At 34.9% G+C, this 20,492-nt stretch overlaps 1 protein-coding gene across 13 annotated transcripts in view; it reads right to left on the bottom strand.

The window, feature by feature from the left end:
- Positions 1-20,492, bottom strand: part of CCPG1 (cell cycle progression 1) — a 79,687-nt gene that overhangs the window by 31,078 nt on the left and 28,117 nt on the right. For all 13 annotated transcript variants that reach the window (XM_056809893.1, XM_056809867.1, XM_056809887.1 and 10 more), the window contains 4 exons: positions 9,856-9,926; positions 3,487-3,610; positions 1,881-1,957; positions 758-962 (listed from right to left, as the gene is read on the bottom strand). In XM_056809893.1, the coding sequence (XP_056665871.1) occupies positions 758-962; positions 1,881-1,957; positions 3,487-3,610; positions 9,856-9,915 (466 nt within the window). In that variant the 5' untranslated portion in view covers positions 9,916-9,926. The remainder of the gene's footprint in view (positions 1-757; positions 963-1,880; positions 1,958-3,486; positions 3,611-9,855; positions 9,927-20,492) is intronic.

Here is a 20,492-nt window from a genome sequence, read left to right as displayed (position 1 = left end):
AAATTTTTTTCAAAACAGAGGATAATATTGTTATTATCTTGTTAAAGATAACAGATATTTTCAGATCTGCAAATTAAGCTTACCATTTCATATATATTCATTTTTCTTGTTTCTAATTATGCTTGGCTGTTTTGTGTTAACCATATAAATAAACCCTCACATGATGTCATCCTACTATGTTCAGAGCATTATGAATTAGCAAGTCTGAGAGCTGTGGCTTATAAACCATGGGATATTACAGTATAATCATGGATCCCTGATGACAAAAATAATCTTAACAAATTACCTATCTTTTCCCAGAGCCAATAGTATAAGTGAATAACTAGGTCTTCTAACCTTCCAGAATTAAATCTGAAAAATGGCACATTCTTTTTATGTGAAGTGTTCATACTTCCTAACATCTTATAGTAAAATAGAACTCCATGGGGTTCTACTTTTTTTTTTTTAGAATACACCATATACTACATTGGCATATGGAACTCTCAGTGAAGAAGCTCCCTCTCTAATGCAGATTGGCACCTAGTTCATATGGTCTTAAGAGTTGCTCAGGACACTGAGAGGTTAAGTGACTTGATTAGAATCACAGCCAGGATGTGTCAAAGACAAGACTTTAAGGAATATACTTTTTTATTGAGTTAACAGTGTTCCTTTGACATTCTAGTACCTGAGAATTTGGAACAGAAAGTTAAGTGAAGTTTGTACAGAAGAGACCTAAAAGTACATCTTTTCAGATTCAATAGCTTTGTAAAGTTCTTACCAGTATCTGGCTGACAGAATGTATACTGGCTACTAGAGGAAGACCCTAAGTTAAAATCTTCAGAACCCTGGATGTCTTTAACAATTATAACTTCTTCTTGTGCTCCAATTTCTTCCAGCTTAGGTGGTTCAAGGGTAACGATGTCAGAATCATCACTGATAGCCCCAAAATAGACATTGTCATCAGGTGACTTTTCTTTCTCTGTCTGAGGAAGGATCACAAGTATTGTAAATTAATATAACACTTCATACAGCACCCTGTATTCATATAACATATATATATATATGTATATATATATATATACATATATATATATTTCAGGACTTAGCAGCAGCAGGAGAGATATTTATTTTATGATAAATAAAAGTAATAGATGGGGGGAGTATGTTTTTTCCTTCTAGGTTTATTAAATGTACCGAGCCCATAATTTAGAAGACCTACAATAAAATGTGTCCAAATAAAGCTTCTTATTCATAATAATCTTTGGTAGAAAATTCCTTTCATTTTACTTATGAAGTTAGGATACCCTTAAAAGACTGAATTTCATTTTGTCTTACATTTTAGTTTTAAATTCTTTTCTGATTTTTTTTTAACAAAACCTGTGACACATCATGGTTAGAGTTTGCTTGGAGAACTGGAACAATATTCAATTAAATGCCTAGGGTCACACTGCTGGTAGATGTTAGACATGGAACTTAAACCAAGGCTTTCTGACTCCGTGGCCAGCTCTTTCATCCAATAGATAAAGTACCTCTCATTTATGTATGTAGATCATAAAAGCTAAAAAGTTAAATTACTATTAAGTCATTTAAATCTAATTTTTAAAAACCTGACTATTTCTGGCAAAATTACATTACAGGTAAGGGAAGAATTACTAAATTAGGTTTTCTTTAATACATCTGTTTGTTCTAAACTAAAACATCTTCAATATTTTAATGTATAGTCAAAATAGAAGCTATAATTGATCTCCTAAAACAAAATGCATAATAAATCTTCAAAATATATAATAAAACTTCTTGAATAAACTTCAAAGTGAAACAAAAAAAAAACCTGACTTTTCAATTCTATATCTCAGAAATCTTTTTCAGCATATAACCACAAAGATAGAGTCATTAAAATTTACCTCGAGAACTGAGTTGGTTTCTTCCAAAGCTAAATAAGTAGTTTCTCCCACTAACACTGTGCCATCTTTACTATTTCCTGATATGGAACAAAGAAAAATTACATTATTCCTTTATTTTTAAGCACATTGTTCAGTTTCCAATAAGTACCACACAAATGTTTTCAATAATGGCAGGTTTTAATTTAAGCCAACCATAAATATAGACCATGTAACACAAAATGAATTATCTTTAAAAGGAAAAATGTGTGTATAAACAGTGTAATTACTCCAAATTACATACTTTAAAATGTTACTATGAATTTTTAAAACATTAATTTCAAATAAAATAAAGTGTTAGAGTAACAAGACTAAGGGATTTAAAGATCTCAATTTCTTCAACGGTAGATGTGGAGTTCATCATAAAGGCCTTCTGTAAAAATATTTCAATTTCATATTTTTCTATTTGATTCTGGCATAGTTAGACAAAGGGCTGAATTGTGCTGTTTCTGGTTTTTATCTCAAAATCCCATTGTTCCGTTTTGGAACAATCTTTCCCTCCCTAACAATCCTCTATTAAGATAATAGTCTTAACCTGAATAAGCCCTTATATTTAAAGATAAAAAAATATATAACACAATTTACAACTAAATTAATATTTGGAAACAAGCTGTTAATATATCTATTTTTTCAGGTAGGAAAAATATGGTTTAAATTTTCTTTTAAATTACCACTGCTTTGCCTATTATTTTTATCTTCCTCTTTTTTCTTATAAAAAAATTGTTAGGGGCAGCTGGGTAGCTCAGTGGATTGAGAACCAGCCCTAGAGATGGGACGTCCTAGGTTCAAATCTGGCCTCAGACACTTCCCAGCTGTGTGACCCTGGGCAAGTCACTTGACCCCCATTGCCTAGCCCTTCACCACTCTTCTGACTTGGAGCCAATACACAGTATTGACTCCAAGACGGAAGGTAAAGGTTTTAAAAAATAAACGAATGAATGAATGAATGAATGAATGAATAAATAAATAGGTAAATAAATGAGTGAATAAATAAATAAATAAATGAATGAATGAATAAATAAATAAATAAACAAACAAACAAATGAATAAATAAATAAATAAATGAAATTGATATATGGGATGATTCTCTAGGAGCAAGTAAGAGAAGGGATACAGGAGAAAATTTAAGTGACATAAAACCAAAAAATTTTAATAAAAGTTATTTTTAAATAAGTGAGTCATATTTTCCTACTTCCTATCAGTCTAGAGAATAGCAAATGGTAGTTAGAAAAGAGTAATGTTATATATCCCTAGCTTCTAAATCATTCATAGGAAATAGATTCAATAGCTAAAACAAATTTGTTTGTTGTACATGGGACATTTGGGGACATGCAAAGGTGCCAGAAAGTTCTAATGATATAGTATCAGATCCATCACACCTCTTACCCCTTGCTTGTAGATTCTGCATCTGAAATACTTAACCTGTGATATTATCCCCAGTGATCCAAGTTCTGAGAGCATAGGGTTAGTTTCTGAGTGTATTTCAAAGATACTAGATACCAATTATCACAGGACAAGGCTTAAGCCTACTCACTTTAGTTTTCTTTGAAATTTTTTTCTTACACGTTACCTTCTTGATCTAAAAGCTGATGCTGATGTTCCTCTTGCACTAAAGCTGTGTACCCTTCTGCTGCAAACTCAGGACTTTCATTTGCTACACCATTTTCAGAATTCACTGTCTCTATATCAGACCCCTAAGAAAAAAATGACAATGAAATGTTAATAGTTGCTTATTACTTTAAAACTGAATCTAACTGCTTTGCAATCCAACCTCCCTTTCTCAAATATTATATAATCTAATTGAAGAAGGCAAGTAGATATATAAAAGTATATCCAAAATAAATATAAAGAAAATAAATACAAATAAAAAAGTAGTCTAACATGAAAAAGTTTAGGAGAAAAGTCACTAGCAGTTGGGGAGTATGGAGGGAGCAGTACTTTCAGAAAAGTCTTCTATTAGACAGTGGTGTGTGAGATGAGTATTGAAAAGAGAAAAATTCTATCAGGATGAGATGACAGAAAACAGCATTCCAAGGACATTGCAAAAGCAGAGATGGGAGGTAGAGGGTCATATCTGAAGAAGAGAGAACAGGAGGAAGAGTAATGTTCAGTGAAGGTAAGAATACAGTTTGGGGCTTCAAAGGATAAATTGTTGAGGGTTTTAAAAGATAACTGGAAGAATTTGTATTTAATCCTAGGGCTTGAGTTCTTAAGAGTTTTTTCTGTGCATTATATAGACTCCTTTAGCCCTGTGAGCTCCCTCTCAGAATAATGTTTTTAAGTATATAAATTTTAGGCATAAGTTTAAACATATGATTACAAAGGAAACTAATTATGTTGAAATAGTTATCAAAATTCTAAAAATTAAGTTTTTAGTCCTTGGGTTAAAGACTCTCTAACCTAGAGGCAACTGAGAGCCACTGAAATTGAAAGAGTATAGAAAATGAAAAGGTCAGCTCTTTGGTAGGAATGGGTAGAATAGACTAGAGTGAAGAGAGATTTAAGTAAGGGAGGCCAAGAAGGAGGTTACTGCAATAATCTAGGTAGAACATGATGAGAACCTGAACTAAGGTAGTGGCAACAGTGTGAGTAGAAAAAAGAGATTCAATGCAAAAGCTGCAGAGATAGAAATAGCAGGATTTGGTAATTGGATAATGTGGGGTGAAGGATAATGATGATTTGAGGATAAAGCCAAGGATATGAACCTGAAAGCCTAGAAGAATGATAGTTCATTCAACAAAAAATAGGAAAGTTATATAAAGGCAAGAGAGTTTATTAGGGAAATAAAGTTCTTTAGATCAGTCCAATAATAACTCCAGAAGAATGACGAATAAAGCATGCTACTCACCTCCTGACAGAAAGGTTATGGACATTAATATGTTTTCCAGCAGTCAATGTGTAGATTTGTTTTGTTTGAATATATTTTTATCTCAAGGGAGATGGACTTGTTTAATTTTGTTTTAATTGGTGGTTGAGGGGAGGAGAGGAGTAAAATAATAGAAATGAAAAAAAAAGAGTAACAATGAAGCCTCTTTTCAGTCAGAATTGGGGGGGAGGGCAGCTGGAAGTTCAGTGGATGTAGAGCCAGGTCTAGAGATGGGAGGTCCTAAGTTCAAATCTGGCCTCAGGCACTTCCCAGCTGTGTAACCCTAGGCAAGTCACCCCCATTGCCTACCTTACTACTCTTCTGCCCTGGAATGAATACATAGTATTGATTCCAAGACAGAAGGCAAGGGCTAAAAAAAAAAAAAAGACAGAATAGGAAGTTCAGAGAGAAACAGACAAGCAGAACAGCATTAAAGCTAACATTTAACTAAAATTCAACATGTCATATATACAGCAAGCTATAATAAAAAATTCATAGTATCATATATGTGTATATATTTTAATGTATGAATGTTATGTGTGTGTGTATATATATATATATATATATATATATATATATATATATAGAGAGAGAGAGAGAGAGAGAGAGAGAGAGAGAGAGAGAGAGAGAGAGAGAGAGAGAGAGAGAGAGAGAGAGAGAGAGAGAGGCTCTTTCTGTTCTTTTCAAACAGAAATGTCATTGTTAGTTTGTTAAATACAGAATAGCCAAAAATTACTTAAAAAGAAGAGTTCTGATTTGGATTTGTTGAGTTTGAGATCCACAGTAAGAGATAAATATCTAGATCTGTGAGTCATCTTGGTGGAGATAATTATAAAACCCACAAAAGCAGATGGGTATATAATCAGACTCATTCTTGATAAAAGTGAAAATGTGTTAATTAAATCATATTTAGACATTTTTAAACCCTTACCTTCCATCTTAAAATCAATACTGTGTTTTGGTTCAAAGGCAGAAGAGTGGTATGGACTAGGCAATGGGGGTCAAGTATGTGTGTGTGTGTGTGTGTGTGTGTGTATAATATAATATCAACTAATATATTCTCCCACCAATCAATTCCTTTTATTCTCATATATTCCTGAGAGGGGTAGCATACACAGATTGAGGTTCTTTTCTCAGTGGCAAGACTGCCCAATTCCTTCTTAGATATTTCAATTGAGTAATCATTTTTAAACACCTATCCAAAGAGATTTAGATAAAATTAATTCCTTCCTTCCTACAGAGTTCACAGTACTCATATGACATAGACCAAAGTATCAAATACATTTGGGTCACATGCTGAGGGCAGTCTGAACTAGATTAAAATATAATTGGGAAATAATTAACAAAATAAAATAATCAAAATAAAAATATAATAAAATATAGATATTACTTATTAAAACTCAATCAAAATGTAGTCTTTAGGTACGGTTTAGTGGCCACTATTTCTATTTGATTTTGATCCCAATGGCATAGACCAATAGCATAAAATACCTAAGTGTGAATGCATTGGGAGAAGAGAGAAGAAATAGAATAGGGCAAATGATCTCAAATGAAAAAAGGCATGAAAGAGCTTTTAAATGGAGGGGAAGATGAAGGGAGGTAAAGAGGGAGCACTTAAACCTTACTCTCAGAATTGGCTCAAAGAGAAAATAATATATACAATCAATTGGATATAGAAATCTATCTTATCCTACAGAAAATAGGAGGGGAAAAAATAACAGAAGGGGGGAGGCCAGTAGAAAGGAAGGCAAATTGGGGGGTAGTGTCAGAAGCTGAACACTACTGAGGATAGACAGAATAAAAGGAGAAAGAAAAGGATAATTGGGGGAAGGGAAAAATAGGAGTAATCAAAATAATGAAAAAAAATTAACACGTCTAATAAAGATCATTTCTCAAATACAAAAACAAATGAGTCAAATGTATAAGAATACAAGTCATTGCCCAATTGATAAAATGGTCAAAGGACATGAACAGGAAATTCTCAGACAAAAGTAATTAAAGTTCTCTATAGTCATATGAAATAATGCTTTAAATCACTATCCATTAGAGAAATGAAAATTTAAGCAACTGACATACCACCCCACACCTAATGACAAAACTTGAAGGGGATGTAGGAAAATTGAGACACTTCAACCATTAAGGAGAGCAATCTGGACCTATGCCCAAAGGGCTAAAAAACAGTACATACCCTTTGACTTAGCAATACTATTAACTAGGTTTGTATCCCAAAAAGATAAAAAAACAAAAAGGGAAAAGACCTATATATTGAAAATACTTAAAGCAGCATTTTTTGTGGGTACAAAGAATTGGAAAGTGAAGAAATACCCATCATTTGAGGAATGGATGAGTAAGTTTCTAGTATATGATGGTAATTGAATACTATTGTGCTGCAAGAAATTATGAGCATTGAAAATAACCAAATGAAATAATGTTTTAAAAAATTTAAATTTAATTTAAAAAAAGAAAGAAATTATGAGCAGTAGGAGCTTAGAAAAACTTGGAAAGGCTTACGTGAACTAAAAAAGAGTGAAGTAAGCAGAACCAGGAGAACATTATACAGTCACAGCAATAATATATGATGAACAACCCTAAATAACTTAGCTATTCTCAGCAATACAATGATCCAAAACAATTCCAAAGGACTCATGATAAAAAAAAAAAAGCCTTATACTTCCAGAGAATGAACCGATGGAGTCTGAATCGAGACCAAAGCAAATTTTTTTCACTTTAAGTTTTTTTTTGCTTGAATTTACTTCCACAAGATGATTAATATGGAAAAATGTTCTACATTATAACACATATAAAATCTGTATCAGATTGATTATTATCTGCAGAGGGGGAATTCAAGACACAAGATTATTTTTTAAATGTTGGGAACTGTTTCTTACATGTAATTAGAAAAAATAAAATTTTAAATGCCTAAGCCTGTTAGAAACCAAGCAAAAAAGAGCTAAATGGGATATTCAGGAAAAGTTTATGAAAGAGATGGTGTTGGATTTAGGCTTTAAAGATAGAGAAAAACTCAACAGACAGAAGTAGTATAAAGTTTTGGAGCACAAAGAACATGGAATGTTCAAATATGACTTAAAGAGGAATAGGAGAACATAAAGCTGGAAAGGTTAGGTTGATATCAGATTATGGAGACCTTGAATGCCACTGTAGATAAAGAACCCCAAAGATTTTTGAGTAGAAAAGAATGCCTTGACTAGATATAAGTATAAAGATCAGCTTAGCAACTCTATAAACATGACTGTTTCTGCATATGCTAGTCTTCAACCATCTTAGAATAAGAAACAAGCACCAAATAAATAACTACTAAGGCAGTGATGGCAAACCTTTTAGAGACCATGTGCCATGTCCCACACCTTACTCCAGACAGAGGAGGAAGAAAGGGAGGGGAGTGGCTCAAGCACTCCCATTGGGCTACTGGACAGAGGCAGGTGAAAAAGGTAGTACATGTGGAGAGGGAAGGGAGCAGCTCTGCCCAAGTCCCTCTGCCTTTCTAGTAACTAACTCTGGTGGGATGATAGTCCAACCACAAGATGAATGCACATGTCCACAGAAAGGTCTCTGTGCCCCATCTTTGGCACCCATTCCATAGGTTCACCATCACAGTACTAGGGTTTTGGCACTATGCACTAGGGACATACAGACCCATAAAAAGGCCAATTTGTACAGTTTCTGCCCTTTACTTATCTCTCTTCAAAGAGATTCACTATATATTAACACCAGGGGTCCTCAAACTTTTTACACAGGGAGCCAGGCCACTGTCCCTCAGACTGTTGGAGGGCCAGACTATAAAAACCTAACCCTAACCGGGCAGCAATATACACAGTGCGGAATCCCCTCCCCCAGATCACCACTCACCATGCTGATGTCTTCCATTGTGTAGCCACATAATCCTTTGCATGGTGCCTCGTTCTAAAGTGCCATGCAAAGGATGTCACCGGAAGTAGTACTGTACGTGGGCAATGTCGCACTTTGTGGTGCTGCTACATACAGTGCTCCTCTCACTGACCATCAATGAAAGAGATGAGATGCCCCTTCTGGAAGTGTAGTGGGGACTGGATACATGGCCTCAGGGGGCCGCATGTGGCCCAAGAACAGTAGTTTGGGGACCCTTGATTAACACCATAGGATTAAATTAATACAAGATTGGGTTATGGGTATCTAGAACTTCAAACACCTGGACGCCAGGCCAGGTTCTGCCAATAATTGACATGTAGCATCAGACAAATTACTCTACCTCAAAGGGCCTGAACTTTTTCATCTATAAAAATAAAAGTGAAGAAAGGAGAAGGGCTGGGCTGCATCAGCAGTCCTCAAGCTTTCTGACCTCAGTAATCCTTTGTATTCTTAAAAATTGACCCCCTCTAAAGAGTTTATGTGTATGTAGATTATCTACTGACATTTGCCATGTTAAAAATGAAAATCCTTTAGAATTATGAAAATTGTTTTCAGTTCAAAGACTCCTTGAAAGGATCATATTTTGAGAACTGTTGGATCTCTAAGGTTCCTTAACAAACTATATGAACTGTATGATCTTATTCTACTAGTTCTTAATAACAATTCATCACTGACTCATGGATAATAAATTTTTACTTTATTATACATTTAATGCTTGAATTGTTACTCTTAAATACCTGAAGTAGCTCATAGAGAACATTTGCTATGCCCTATTTTTATTCATTCATCTGTTGGCATAACATATAGTAATGAAGTAAAGTAGAAAAAATGGTTAAAGTTAACAGTGAATCAAGGAGAAAGGAATGTTTAAAGTTGGAAATAAGATATCGGGCTTTGGACTTAGTAAATCAAAATCATCCTTGGTTAAGTCCATAGGCCCAAGTGTCTAAAAGATGTATGAGTAGTGACAGATGAGGCTCCCTGGGAAAGTCTCAATGCTGTTCCATGTGGTAGCCAAATCAGATGAAGGGGGAAACCTCCCTTATTAGGCCATATAACCTTAATTCTGGATAGTTCTGGATAATTCTGAAGTTTTAATAAAACAAACTGAATCTATAACTGTCATCAATGTAATTTAACTATAATATTTAAGATTTAAGAACCTACCTCATGATTGATGACAGTCCAACCACAAGATGAATCACTGTCACTGGAGTTTTCAGACATTTTTCAGGTATCTAGAAATAGAGTACATTTACTCGTAAGAAACAGAAAAAAAAATTGATGATCATTCAAGTGCCTACTATGTGCTAACACCTAATTATTGTCTTTGAATAAATTTACTGTTGTAACTAAATAGTTAAGCAAATATTGAGTGTTTTAGGCAAGAAGTACAAAATAAATGCAGAAGATGGGACAGTCATAGTGAACTGTAATACCTTAGGAAGTTTTCCTAAGAGAGGTTGGTCATGTATTGAGCCCCAAAGGATAAATTAAGCAACTTATCATCATAAAAGTCATTTGTCTAGGCCCCAGTTTTAAGACTCCACTCTTGACACTTCTAAGAATACTTATAACACACATAAACCCACTTGACTTCTCAACTTCAGTTTCTACATCTGCAAAATGGGGATTATAATACATTACCTCACTCATAAAATCATAGGAAAACAGAATTAATAATACAGACCACTCTCATTATTTAACAGAAGAGCTAAGTCCCCAAAACTTAGTTAAGTGCAACACATATGGTAAATAATAAAATCAGAATTTTAACTCAGTTTCTCTGGCTACAAATTCAACACTTTTTCCTTTACACAACTCTGAGTAAAGTCCTTTGTAAAATGTATTTAATAATACTGACAGTTATTACCCTAGCAGATTATGAAATGAAATAGATTAGAATAGATTATGAAATGAATAGATTATGAAATGAAAAATCAAGCTAATGTGGAAATTTCTTTTGGGAGAATAGTGGCAGAAAGTTTGGGCAGCTGTTAAAGCTTAAAATTGCACTAAGATTTTGGGGACATCAGGCATAACAGATTCAGACTCCAATGTTATTCAGATGTTACTCAAAAAAAAATTGTACTTGACATTTTGGGCAATCAATTCTAACAAATATTAAAGGCTATATATGAGGCATAATGCTAGTCCCTAGGAATATAAGACTCTGTCCTGACTTTTCTTCTGATCTCTCTATATACCATCTCTTGTATATATCAAGTCATCAACTCATCAAAATCAATGTTCAATGTGTATCAATTATACAGATAAGATTCCCAAATTTAGAAATCCAATCCAAAATTCTCTCCCATGCTTTAGCAGAGTATCAATAACTGCCTGTGAACATCTTTACCTGAATATTTGTAGGCATCACAAACTCAACAATCCAAAATCAAATTCAGTATCTTCCAACCCTTCCTAATCCCTTTTCCCTACTTTAAAAAAACTTGCCCCTCCTCTAAACATTCCTATTTTTGTTGCAGGTATCACTAAATTTCCAGTTACTCAGATTCAAAATCTAGGGGTCATCCTGGATTCTCAGCCTCCTTTACATTCTCTATTCCAATCAGTTGGTTCATTATACTACTTACGACATCTCTCCAATTCTTTTCCTTTTCTCTACTACTAAATGGTCACTACCTGATTTCAGGTCTTCATCAATTCTCACCTGAATATAAATTGCAACTTCCTACTTTCAGTCACTCCCCACCCTAATTTTTCCTACACATAAATGACACAGTGATAATCATAAAGTACAAATATGAACACCACACCAACCCCCACCAGCTCAAGAAACTAAATGATTCCCTCTTGCTTATAGGATAAAATACACATTCCTCCGTTTTGTATATAAACTCTTTAAGGCTACAGAATGGGAATGAGAAGAGTAAGAGTTCTCCCAGAGGCTGCCAGATTCTATCCAAGGTGTGAGTCTGATTTTATTGAAGAGCTTCCATAAGTGACCAAAAATAATGAAAATCTTTTCAATTCTTCTATAGGTCCTATGAGTCAGAAAAAATAACTATTTAAGAATGTGGATCAGCATTAATTCACCTTGCTTCAGGGCTTTGGGTCAGCTTGCCTTTGAGATTTTTGACAAATTTGAATTATCACTTGTGTTGTTGAGGTGCAAGCTTAGGACAGTAAGGCCTAAGAGAACAGGCAGATGAGAGATTACAAGTCTCGTCTGGACAAGACCCAAGTACAGCAGGCAAGCATGAAGACAACCCAACTTTAGATAGATTTATTTAGCAGTTGGTCAATGGAACTGATGCACCTCTAACAATATCAAACCTGGGGCTGGGGATGGGAAGGAGTGTTTTATAGTCAAATCAAATAACCTACACAAAAAAAGTGCTAATGGTCTGGATACCATCATCATATAAGCCATCCAAAGGAACAGGTAAATTTAGCATTTTAATGTCTTGTGTGCAAAGATAACTATGCGTTGGGTAAGAACTTCTAGCAATTACTGATTCCACAACTGACTTGCCAGACACATAGTCTCTGACTGGAAACGCATTGTGTTAAAAAAAAAAGCTTAAGTGGATGGAAAACTGCCACAAATCCTGACTGTCAGGAATTAATTTTTTTCCCCCAGTCTTAACAAGTTGAGAATCTCACCATTAGCCAGTCCCAACACCCTCAACCTTCTTCCTTCTCCCTTTCTCCCCAACCCTACTCTGTCCATTGCTCTTCTGCTTCCTGGTCAGGAGTAGTAGCTAATCTTCCCTCATCTCAAACTCAAGCCAGGAAATGGAGGGGAGAGGAACAAAAAAGAATCTCAAGATCCTAGCATTTTTTAAACAAATTTTGTAAGTACCAAAACTGGTGACTATAAATGGAGGGTAATGAATCCAAAAGGATTCCTGAGATCTTAAATATGTGTAACTGAGAGAATGGGTGTTTAATATAAGGAAGCCAGGAGGTACATAATCAATTCAGATTGGAAAAAAGTAGGGTAGGTTAGGGATAAGTTTCAATTGAAGGTAATATAGAAGATTGACAGGGTAAAGAAGGAAAGAGTATATTGGACTTATGGTCAGAGGAACTCTGAAACTTATTACCTGTGACCTTGAGCAAGTAACTTAACCTCTGGGACCAGTCTACCAAGAAAGATAGGGATAGAAATGGAGAAGTTGTCAGATGCCTTAAAGTAGAGCTTCAGGAAATCTGGAACGGTTGGATAATCATATCTCTTAAAAGTCAAGTGGCAAGAGAAATATGACAGAGGATAAACCAAGCTCTAATAATAGTTATATCCCTTTACAACTTGTTTTCCTGCCACCAAATCACATTTCTATAGCGTGATGGATATAATAAAAATAAAATAGTAACTCATAACTGTCAAATAAGTTTAAAGTTTTTTAATGCTTTTTAAAGTTTTTATTACTTTGAATATTCTTTTTAAAATTTGAGTTCCAAATTTTCTCCCTTCCTCTCACCCCTTCCAACACTCTTATGTGGTCTTGTGCCCTTTTCTCAATTTTCATGCTACAGATGCTCTCTTAGATGCTCTCTTCAGCATTTAATACCACTTGTTGACAATCTTCTCTCCTCTCTGGGTTTTGGTGAAGCTCTTCTCTCTTGATCCTTCTATCTGTCTGAAAATTACTTGTCAGTCTTTCTTGGATAATCAACCATATTATGCCCCTTAAATGTGGTCATCCTCCAAGGTTCTATGCTGGTCTCTCTTCTTTCTCTATATTCTCTCATTCATTTAGTAACCTTATCAGCTCCCAGATATTTTATTATCATGTCCATGGAGATGGTCAATATATCTATAAGGCCAGTCTTAGTCTCTCTTCAGTTCCAGTCCTGCTGATAGTTGCTTATTAAACATTTCAAATTGTCATCCTATAAATATTACAAATACTATATGTAAAAAACCAGAATTTATATTCTCCCCAATATTGATCTTCTATTCTAAATTTCCTTATTACTATGAAGCATACCACCATTCTTCTAGAAACCTTATAGTCATCCAGGTTAACAACTTTGTTGTCCTCCTTAAATCCTTTCTCACTCATGCAATATAATCCAGTTAACTGTCAAATCTTATTTCTCTCACCACATTTCTTGCATCTATTCCCTCTCAAATCTAATAGTTTCTCACATCTTCATCACTTCTCTCTAGACCGCTGAAACAGTCCAATTCACTCTCTTAAATGAATTCAAATGGGTCCCTATTACAATTAGGAACAAATATAAACCCTTCTATTTTGCTGTAAAACCAACCTCATTATTCATTACTCTCAGGCACCCAATCTGTGGTCTAGCAAAACTAGCCATGCCTTTGAACTGACCATTCCCCATATTTCTAATGTACTCCATCTCTGTACCCTTACAATTTGTTTCCTTTAAAATTCAGCTCAGTTATCAACTGCTACATAAAGCCACTCCTAATCATCCCCATACTCTCTACTCAAATGACATCACTAGTTGCTAAATTGGCATCTCATAATGGATGAAACAAGCCACCAACATCTCAAATATACTATATCCAGGACAGAATTCATTATCTTCCCCCAAAACCCTCTCCTCTTCTCCACTTCCTCATTAATGTTCAGAGAACCCAGGCTCACAAATCACAGTGTCATCCTTGACTCCTCATCTGAACCACACATATCCAAATTATTGTCAAGTCATTATTTCTACCTTCACATCTTTGATTAACATCTATCCACTCATAAAGTCATCATCCTGGTGCAGGATCTGATTGCCTCATCCATTCTTGTCAATCTCCTGCCTTACCTTTTCTCACTCCACTTGGCTGTCAAAGTGATTTTCCTCAAGCAACTGACCTCCTACTTAATAAATTCCAATGGTTCCATATTATCTCCAGAATCAAACACAAAATCTTTTGTCTGGCTATTAAGGGTCGTGGCAACTAATCTTCTTACACTTTATTCCCCTCTACATATTTTATAAACCAGCCAAACTGGCCTTCCTGCTACCCCCCCCATTCCCCCAAATAACTCCCTATCTCCTGACTTTATGCTTTTTAGATGGCTAGTCAACATGCCTAGAATGCTCTCCCTTTTCATTTCTACCTCCTTCACTTCCCTTCAAAATTCAGGTCAAATCTCAGATTCTGCACAAGGGCTTTCCCAGCCACCTCTATTGCTGATATCTCACCTCTGTGATTATCTCCCATTTAATCTGTCTGAAATACATACATAATAGTTTATATATGTCTCTCCCATTAAAATGTGAACTTCTTGAGGTCCAGGACAATTATTTTACCATTCTTGTATATCCTGTGCTTGCACAATGCCTGGCTTAATGCTTTGTTGATTATGAAAACATTTATTTCATATGTAGTAATAAATGTACATGTAGTTCCTCCAGCTAGAATATAAACTTCTTGAGAACAAAGACCATTTCATATTTTGACTTTGTATATCCAAGGCCTGGCACATAGTTAACATTTAACAAATATTTATTGATTGATTAGCTACCTCAGCCTTATAAAACACAGAGAATGGATTATATAACTTTTGAGGGCCCATATAGCTATGGTCATATAATAAAGTAAAATCTTGGGATTGTCATATAGATTAGGAAATCATAAATAAGAACAATCCAGTTCTCCAAGAGGAGAAGTACAGTAAAAATATGGAGAACCCTGAAGATATTCCTTGAGTAATTCTTATGTTTAGGAAGAAAAAAATGAGAACCTAGCAAACAAAGAAGATGCATAAATAAACTGATAGAGAAAAGACCAAAAAAGAGTGAAGTATACTACACTGAAAATCACAGATTGAATGAATTCCATCAATGTCAAAAGGTAGGAAATTAAGAAAAAAAGAGAACACAAAAACAGTAAGGAGATCCCTGGAGATCTCCGTCTGAATGTAACCTTCTAACTCACCAAAACCCTAATTTTATGAGAGCATTTTCAAAAGATTATTGGAGAAAATATTTTCACTTCAATAATCTTGGTTTTTCAACCTGAATTATTAACTCCGTGACCTGTATGAAGTATTCTGTATTTAAACTTCTTAATTAACAGTCATCATAATCATAATAGCTAAAATTTATACAGCACTTACTTTACACCAGACTCTATGCTAAAAAAGGCTTTACAAATTTTATCTCATTTGATCCTCACAACAAATCTGAGAGAATCCCCATTTTATAGATGAGGATACTGAAGCAAACAGAAGTTAAATGACTTACCAGAGTTACACAGCTAGTGAATATCTGAAGTCACATTTGAATTCAGGTCTTCCTAACTCTAGATGCTTTATCTATTGCATCATCTAGCTATTCATTGTTTTTTATCTAAGGTTTCCTATAAAACATGTACTTTTTGTACCAACATTTTGAGTTATAAAAAGCAAATAGAATTAAGCCCATAAATAACATCAGTTCTGCCCTTTTAAAAAAACAAACAATAACATAGAATAGCATGGAAAAGCCAGAATGAATAATTAGCTATAATCTAATTGATTCTTCTTGGTTTTATATATTAACAGAAAATTATGGAAATGGCAAAATGAATCAATTATTTTAACTATTGGTAGATACACTTTGAAAGAGCAGGTAGGTGGTATGATAGAATGCAAGTCCTGAAGATAGGAAAATTCATCTTCCTCTGGCCTCACACACAAGCTATGTGACCCTTTGCAAGTTATTTAACCCTCTTGACCACAGTTTCCTCAACTGTAAAATGAGCTAGAGAAAGAAATGTCAAACCCTTCAATATCTTTACCAAGAAAAAGAGTCACAAAGAGTCGTACATGACTTTTGCCATCAAGTCATCATATGGGTGCTTAATTAAAAGTTAATAAGATGGAGCAGCTAAATGTCTCAGTGGATAAAAATCCAGGTCTAAAGATGGGACGTTCTGGGTTCAAATTGGTCTCAGACACGTTCTAAATGGGTGAGCTGAGCCAAGTCACTTAATCCCAACTCCCTATCCCTAATCACTTTTCTGCCTTAGAACCAATACACAGTATTGATTCTACAACAGAAAGTAAAAAGGTAAGAAAACCCCAATTAGAGTTGGACACAACTGAAATAACTGAACAACATACTTTAGAAACAATGTACCTTGTATTTCAACAGGTCTAAATAGATCTTTTAAAAATGAGCATCTTTATTTATTTAAAGTACAAAGTACATGTTGGGTTTGTACCCCAAAGAGAAAAGGAAAAAAGACATGTACAAAAATGTTCATAGCTGTGTTCTTTGTGGTGGCAAAATCGATTGGGGAATGGCTGAACAAATTGTGGTATATGTTGGTGATAGAATACTATTGTGCTCAAAGGAATAATAAAGTGGAAGAATTCCATGTGAACTGGAACAACCTCCAGGAATTGATGCAGAGTGAGAGGAACAGAACCAGAAAAACATTGTACACAGAGACCAATACACTGTGGTACAATTGAATGTATTGGACTTCTCCATTAGTGACAATGCAGTGATCCTGAACAACTTGGAGGGATCTACGAGAAAGAACACTGTCCACATGCAGAGGAAAAACTGTGGGAGTAGGATCACAGAAGAAAAACAACTGCTGGAATACATGGGTTGAAGGGATACAGCTAGGGATGTAGAATATAAATGAGCATCCTAATGCAAATACCAACAACATAGAAATAGGTTCTGATCAAGGACACATGTAATACCCAGTGAAATTGAGTGTAGGCTGCAGGAAGGATGGGGGGAGGGGAGGGAGAAAAATAATGTGATTCTTATAGCCAAGGAATAATGTTCTAAATTGACTAAATAAATCAATTTTTAAAAATAAAGTACAAAGTACAATAAGTAAAAAACTAAAAAGCAAGTCAAATTTGTCCTTAAGTCACAAAAGGTCAAATGCTTTCTTATTTGACATGTCCTAAAACCCAAGAATTTGCAGATACTAAGTTTTCCCTAGCCCATAGAAAGGGCAAGGCTGCTGAAGTATTCAAGGAGAAAATTTGCTGGACAAAGTATTTGAGCCAGTAGTCGTCTCCTTTCCTTTATAATCAATTTTGGGGGAGATGGAGGGGAGAGTGAATTGAGATTGAACCTGTAGTTCTTCCACAGGCTATTTATAGTCTAAGAGAACTTGGGGTTCTGAGGGTAAAAAGATTTACCTATAATAACATAGCCAGTATATCAGTCAGTCAATAAGCATTTATTAAATGCTCCTTATTTCTCACCTGCCTGCACTACTTTGGGACTTCTCTACCATGCCTCAAAAAGCTCATCACAGGAAAAACCTCACCATCCTGAAAGATCTAATCCCATTTGGTACTCATAACTCATTATTATTCCCTGTCCTTTGGAGAGTGGAATCATGAATTCCAATCCTCCATTCGTGAAAACAGATATCTTATTTTCTACCTGATTGCACTATTTTGGTATTTCTCTAACTTCTCCAGCACAGGTAGTTCTTCCCCTTTTCCCCATTTCAGCTTTCTTGGGTTATCTTTCTTCATGAGATTGTAAACTCCTTGAAGGCAAAAATACCTTTTTTTCTTTATTTGTATCTCCAATGCTTAGCAAAGTATCTAAAACACAGTAAGCCAATAATAAGTCAATAAACATTTATTATGTGCCTACTGTGTGCCAGGCACTATGCTAAGCACTGGGAATACAAATACAGAAAAAAGAGAGTCCCTGCTTTTAAGGAACTTACAATCTAATGTGAGAACAACCCACAAAAAGAAGCTAAAATGGAGGGGAAAGTGTAGGAGAATATGCATGATAGAGAAGAGCAATGAGTTGAGTCCAAAAGAAAGTTGAATGGGAAATTAGAAGATATCTATCTTGAGTCCCCTCTTTAAATGGAGGCTTCGAGTTCATGGCCCTACTCTCCAATAAGAGGGACAGAGTGTATTGATGAGGTATGAGTGCCAAAGCTAAGTGGATCTTAGGATCACAGGATAAGATCACAGGATAAGGTTTCACAAGGATGAGGTTTGGGGGATCATGATGAAGAAACCTAAGAGTTCAGAGAAGGGTGAGAAATGTCTAAGATATAACTTAAACTGAAGTCTTCTTCACTATTCTTCTGACCACTACAATCAGGACATACATATTTATAAAACAGCTATCTTAATGAACTTTACCTCAGACCAAACAATATGAAAAAAAAATGGAATATAAAAAATAAATTTCAAACCATGTAAGAGAGGAAAGTCAAGTGCTAGAAGTAGTATACTTTACAGGCTGTTCTGAATATGATGTGAAATAAAATGAAATGAATATAAAATATACCTAGTATTACCAAAAAAATTACTAATAAGAACCAACATTTATTTAGCCCTTTAAAATATGTACTTTAAATATTAATCTCAAGACATTCCTTATAGTCACTGTTTCAATGAGAACATTTAAAAGGCAATTTAAAAGAACATAGGTTTAGAGATGGAAAGAACCTTATAAATAACATTGAGCCCACACCCATCTTGTCTTGCTTATTTAAAGGACAAAAAAACTAAGAACCTAATGGGTTAAGTAATGTTTTGGGAGCAATTGTCAGCCATTTTTTCATTCTTTCACCCAAGCCTTAGAGAACTTGGCACATAGTAAACAATTAATAAAAGCATTAAAAGCAGAGCCAAAATGGCAGGGTAAAAGCAGGGACTTGCCTAAGCTCTCCCAAATTCCCCTCCAAGGAACTTTAAAATAATGCCTCAAAACAAATCTTGGAGCAGCTGAATCAACCAAAGGATGAAATGAAACAATCTTCCAACTGAAGACAATTTAAAAGGTCAGCAATAAAGATATCTCACTGAGGTGAGAACAGAATGAAATCCAATGCAGACTGAGCTCTGGGCAAGCCAGTAGTAGGCCTAGGGATGAACTTAATAGGCATCAGTAGCTTCTGGAGCTCTCAGCCCACAAATTTTTAAGGAAGGATGACAACTGGTCAGAAGGAGATTACAAGGGTCTCTTTGTTGGTACTGGGTGCAGGGATCTCTGCTGCATTGCCTATACTTGGTTCCCATCTAAGGGTGATAAGAAGCACTAGAGCATACAGATACAGGGGAGCAGAGACCCTGGTCACAGTTCTGGAGAAGAAAAGATGATGATGTTTGTGGTCATTCACAGACCAGAACACAGTGCAAGACTGAGTACAATGACCATATCTCTCCTTGGATTATATCATTTTTGGAAGTACTGAAACTAACAAACTCTCAGAACAACCTCTCAAAACAGAAACATGAAAATCTGAAGCTTAAGACAGTGCTCCCTTCATCCCAAGAACAGAACCCAACTTGAATATTAAGCTAGAAGTAAAAAAGAAGCTAAAAAAAATGGGCAAATGATAACAATAATAAAAAAGAACCCAAATATAAACGGTTATTATGGTGACAGAGAAGGTCAAAACACCAAGTTAGAAGACAACAAAGTCAAACAGCTACATTCAAAGCCTCAAATCAAAAGGTGAATTGATCTCAGGGCCAAGATGAATTCCTGGAAGAACTCAAGAATGATTTTAAAAATCAAATAAGAGAGGTAGAGAAAATGAAAAGAAATGTCTGATGCAAGAAAATCATGAAAAAAAAATCAAGAAAGAACCAAAAAAGAGAGCGAGTGAGAGAGATTTTAAAAAGCAGAGAATAAGCCACATGGGAAAAGCTATACAAAAATTTACTAAAGAAAAAAATCTTCATAAAAAGTAGAACTGGCCAAATAGAAAAGAAGGTACAAAAGCTCAATGAAGAAAATAATTACTTAAAAATCAGAATTTGTCAAATGGAAGCTAATGATTCCATAAGACATTAAGAAACAACAGAACAAAATCAAAAGAATGAAAAAATAGAAGAAAATGTGAAATATCTCACTGGAAAAAC

Source organism: Monodelphis domestica, chromosome 1 (genome assembly GCF_027887165.1).
Source record: "Monodelphis domestica isolate mMonDom1 chromosome 1, mMonDom1.pri, whole genome shotgun sequence".
NCBI lineage: Eukaryota > Metazoa > Chordata > Mammalia > Didelphimorphia > Didelphidae > Monodelphis > Monodelphis domestica.
Note: the sequence above shows the minus strand (reverse complement) of the source record. Positions and strands in the feature narration are given on the sequence as shown.